At 64.3% G+C, this 4,026-nt stretch overlaps 1 protein-coding gene across 1 annotated transcript; it reads right to left on the reverse strand.

Annotated features, from left to right (window-relative positions):
* Window positions 1-540: 540 nt before the first annotated feature.
* On the reverse strand, window positions 541-1,962 carry FOXB2 (forkhead box B2). Its single transcript, XM_051846655.3, has one exon. The coding sequence runs from the start codon at window positions 1,960-1,962 to the stop codon at window positions 652-654; it is 1,311 nt and encodes a 436-aa protein (XP_051702615.1). The 3' UTR covers window positions 541-651.
* Window positions 1,963-4,026: the final 2,064 nt, after the last annotated feature.

A 4,026-nucleotide genomic window follows, 5' to 3' on the forward strand; every position in this document is an offset into this window, starting at 1 on the left:
GTCAGAGCACCAAAAAATGTGACTTTTTCTCAAAGATCTTTCGTGCCGGCTCCCACTGCCTCCCAGAGCGACTTTATTCATGACCCTGTGTCCTCACCCATCTAGCTAACCAGGAAAACAACGGTATCCAGAGCCCCTCTTTTCTTCTTCCGAAATAAGACGATCTGTCCCTAGATGGCCCTTCGCTTTTGCAGCTGCCTGGGGACGCGACCAGCGGAGACACTAAGATCCGTCCCAGCGCCACTCCTCGTAGGATTTCTCCCCGGGAGTTTAGCCCCGCCTGCTGCTGCTTCCAGGTGAAGGCTTGGAATCCACTTCCACTTTGCCGGCGAGTAAGGCTTCCCTAATCGCCTTCGCTCCCTCCCTCCCCCTCTCCCTATAACTTAGCGAGTAGAATATTAACGACAATAGGAACTCTTACCTGAAAACTGGCTTTCATTCATCTGACTGTACAACATAGTATAAACACAGACACCAAGAGGGTTATATTTATTCAGACCACTGGAGAATCCCCTTCTGGGGTGTGCCGTCCGTTTGGAGGCCGTCCTTTTGCGCAAAGGCCAGCCCTGGCGGCTGCGCCCGGCCTTGCTCTGGCGCAGCTCAACGCCGGGCGTCTCTACACGCGCCCCTCGCCCTGGCCCACCAGGCCCCCTACGAGTGCACCAGCACCGAGTGCAGGGAGCCGCCCTTGCTCTCGGCCGCGCTCGCGGTCGCGGGCTCCAGCAGAGAGGCGGCGGGCGAGGCTGCGGCTGCAGAACACACGGTGGAAGGCGCGGGCGGCTGCTGGGAGGCTGCGGGGACGGCGAGCGCCGGCGGCAACGCGGTCACGGGCGGCAGCGCAGGCGTGGGCTTGATGGGCACTGGCACAGCAGGCAGGCTCTGGCTCGCTGAGTGGCATAGGGCCTTGACGGGCACCCCGAAGGCCGCGTACTCCGGCCCGACAGGGACTCCGGCGGCGGCAGCCGCAGCGGCTGCCGCGGCCACCGAGTCCATGACGCCCACATGCGGCCACACCGAGCTCACAACGTTGCCGAGCTGGCCGGGCACGGGGTAGCCCAGGTGGTGCATGACAGACGCCAAGGGCAGCCCTCCAGCCTGCAGCACGCCCTTGTAGTCCCGGCCGATGATGTTCTCGATGGCGAACGGGTGTTTGAAGCCAGAGGTGGACGCGGCCGCGGCGGCGGCAGCGGCGGCAGCCGAACCCAGCCCGTAGGGTGGGAACTGAGACAGGCGCCCCACGCTGCCCACTGCTGCCGCCGCGGCCGCGGCCGCCGCCGCCGCCACGGCAGCCGCCTCCTGCATCTTGCCGGGGTGAGACGGCTGCTGAGGCTGCGCCTGCTGGGGCGGCTGCGGCGCGGGCTGCGACGGGAGGTGCGGCGGCGGCGGTGGCGGCGGCGGGGCGGGCGGCGGCTGCTGATGGAAGTAGTGCACCATGTGCGGCGGCGGCGGGGGCGGAGGCGGCGGCGGGGGTGCGGCGTGGTGGTGGTGGTGGTGGTGCGCGGCGGCGTGGTGGTGGTGATGGTGGTGATGGTGATGGTGCGGGTGGTGCGGGTGCAGGTGCCCTCCGGGCCCAGCGCCCGGTGCGCCCTTGGAGCCTCCAGCGTGCAGGTGAGCGTGGTCGGCGCGCAGCACCTTGAAGCGCTTGCGGCGACGTAGGAAGCTGCCGTTCTCGAACATGTCGCCGCAGTCGGGGTGCAGCGCCCAGAAGCTCCCCTTACCGGGCTGGTCCGGCCTGCGAGGGATCTTGATGAAGCAGTCGTTGAAGGAGAGGTTGTGGCGCAGGCTGTTTTGCCAGCGCTGTGTGTGCTCGCGGTAGTAGGGGAAGCGCTCCATGATGAACTTGTAGATGTCGCTCAGGGGCAGCATCTTCTCGGCCGAGTGCTGGATGGCCATGGCGGTCAGCGAGATGTACGAGTAGGGCGGCTTTTGGTCGCTGTAGGAGCTCTTCCCCGGCCGCGGCATCGCCGCCGGCTCCTCCTCCCTGGCCCCCCGGCCCAGGCCCACAGTGGGCCGCAGCGTCGCTCCGTACCCGGCTCCCGGGGCCTGGCTGGCCTCACTCACGCCCACTCCGCCCGTCCAGCCCCGCCACTCGGCCCTCTTGTCTCCCAGGCCCTCTCGGGCTTCTCTCCGCGGCCTTCTTCGGGTTGCCTGGGGTCTCTGCGCTTGGTCTTTCGGGTCAGTTTGGTTGGTGCGCGCTCGCAACTTCTGGTCTCGACAGTCTCCGACGGGCGCGCGCACCGGCGGGCCTGGAGATCTCGCTCTCCCGCCGCGTTCTCTGCCTCTTCCTCTGGCGGCACAGCCTGAGCGCTGGAGCTGACTGCAGTGGAGGCGCAAGGGGCCGTGTTTTCTTCCTGCCGACTTATTTTTTTTTTTAGCTTTCTCTTGGGCCAAGGATGCCCAGGCCAACCTGCGAGACCCGGGCCCTGGAAATCCGAGTTGGTGGTCGCTGTCCTGGAGGCCCGCGGCGGCGAGACGTGCAGAGCCCTGGGCACTGCTCTTTGACCTCGCTCTTATCCGGTGGTGTACAGCAGCTCTAGCTTTCCTAGAGGGGAGAGGCAGGCAGAGAAGTGGGAAGCTCCTCTCCGGGAAGGCTGCGTCTCTATTTTCTCCGGAGGCTCGCTGCAGAGGGCAGGATCGAAGACGCCAAGCCCAGGGCTGCCGCTCCGGGGGAAAAAGTTTGGTGGTTTCTGCAGCAGTGGCGCCTGCAGGTTCCGCGGAGGGGCGAGGGAGCAGGACGCCCGAGCCACGTCTGCGAAAGCCGGGCGAGTGCGGGTGGCGGGGCCGGGGGTTGGGGGGGGGGTAGCCGGGGCGCGCTCAGCGGTTGGCGGTGCAGCTGCCGCCGCTCTCCCGGGCAAGGCTTGAGCAGGAGAGGCGGAAGCTGTGGCAGCCACGCGCTCTCCTGGCTGCGTTTTGTAATGGTCCCCGAGACGCCAAGACCCCCGCAGCTCGAGCTTCGAGACTATCACATGACCGAGGCAGAGAGACTCCGTCGCTGCCGCCTCCGAGTCTCGCTGAAGAGGGGCAAGAAGGCGCCGCGCCCCCGCCCCCTCCTCCGTCTCCATCTCCATTGGGGCGCCCCCCACCCCTCGCATCACCACCCATTCCGCAGCAGCCCCCCACCTCGAGTCTCCCGGTAGGGGGGCGGGAAGTGCAGGCTGGGGGCAGGAGTTGGGGTACGCGGCACTGGTGCGTTCCCGGCTGCTGCGCCCCACCCGGGCCGCGTTGCGCGGTAGAGTGGTACAGGACACTGCTTTCTGCGACTTCTCCTCCCCCCGCCTTTCGCCCTTACCTCTTTCCACCTACCAGCTCTGAGCCTCTCTCTGGATTAGTTTCTCTGGGTCAAGTTCAGACCGCCACGAACTCCAGGCATCTTCTCTGCCAGAAACCCGATGCCTGGAGGGTCAGAGGGTCGGAGGAAAGAGCGAATGGGGAGGAGCGCGTGGGGCGTGCTCCTCAGAACCCAGGTTCATCACCGTTTTATTGTGGCCACCTGCATGCCAGGTACAGGGAGGCACAAGACAGCGCTCCCCGATCCGGCCCGAGGTCTAGAGGATGAGACTGATAGTCACCGCGGCTCTTTCTTATCTGTTAGGATAGGTAATAAGGACTTGGCTGGAGTTCCCACCACACTTCCACTGGCACAGGTCTCAAATAGGCTCAGTGAGGCTTCTCTGGGGTGGCGATGTCTAAGCTGGGGATGGAAGAAATCGGGGTCCCATCTCTTGGGCGTGGCCAAACGAAGTCTTTGTAATTATTATTCCTAGCACGTGGAGGGAGAGAGAAATAATTAAACAGAAAGCTCAAGTTATCCATCCACAGTGCCTAGGGAAAGGTTGGTGAGCCCCAGTGCTGAGGTCCCCCTGCCTGTAGGTTCCTGCTCTGCATGCATCCAGGCTCCCGATAGCGTTTGGATCTCAGGGACAACCTGAAGATACATTCTGGTTTTGGCCACCTTAACCCCAGGCTGGGAAGGAAAGCACAATTTAAAAACAAATATCAAAAAAAAAAAAATCAGTCTCTCCCTCT

The sequence above is a fragment of the Oryctolagus cuniculus genome, chromosome 1 (genome assembly GCF_051225735.1).
Source record: "Oryctolagus cuniculus isolate XC-2025 breed Fujian yellow rabbit chromosome 1, ASM5122573v1, whole genome shotgun sequence".
NCBI classification, from domain to species: Eukaryota; Metazoa; Chordata; class Mammalia; order Lagomorpha; family Leporidae; genus Oryctolagus; species Oryctolagus cuniculus.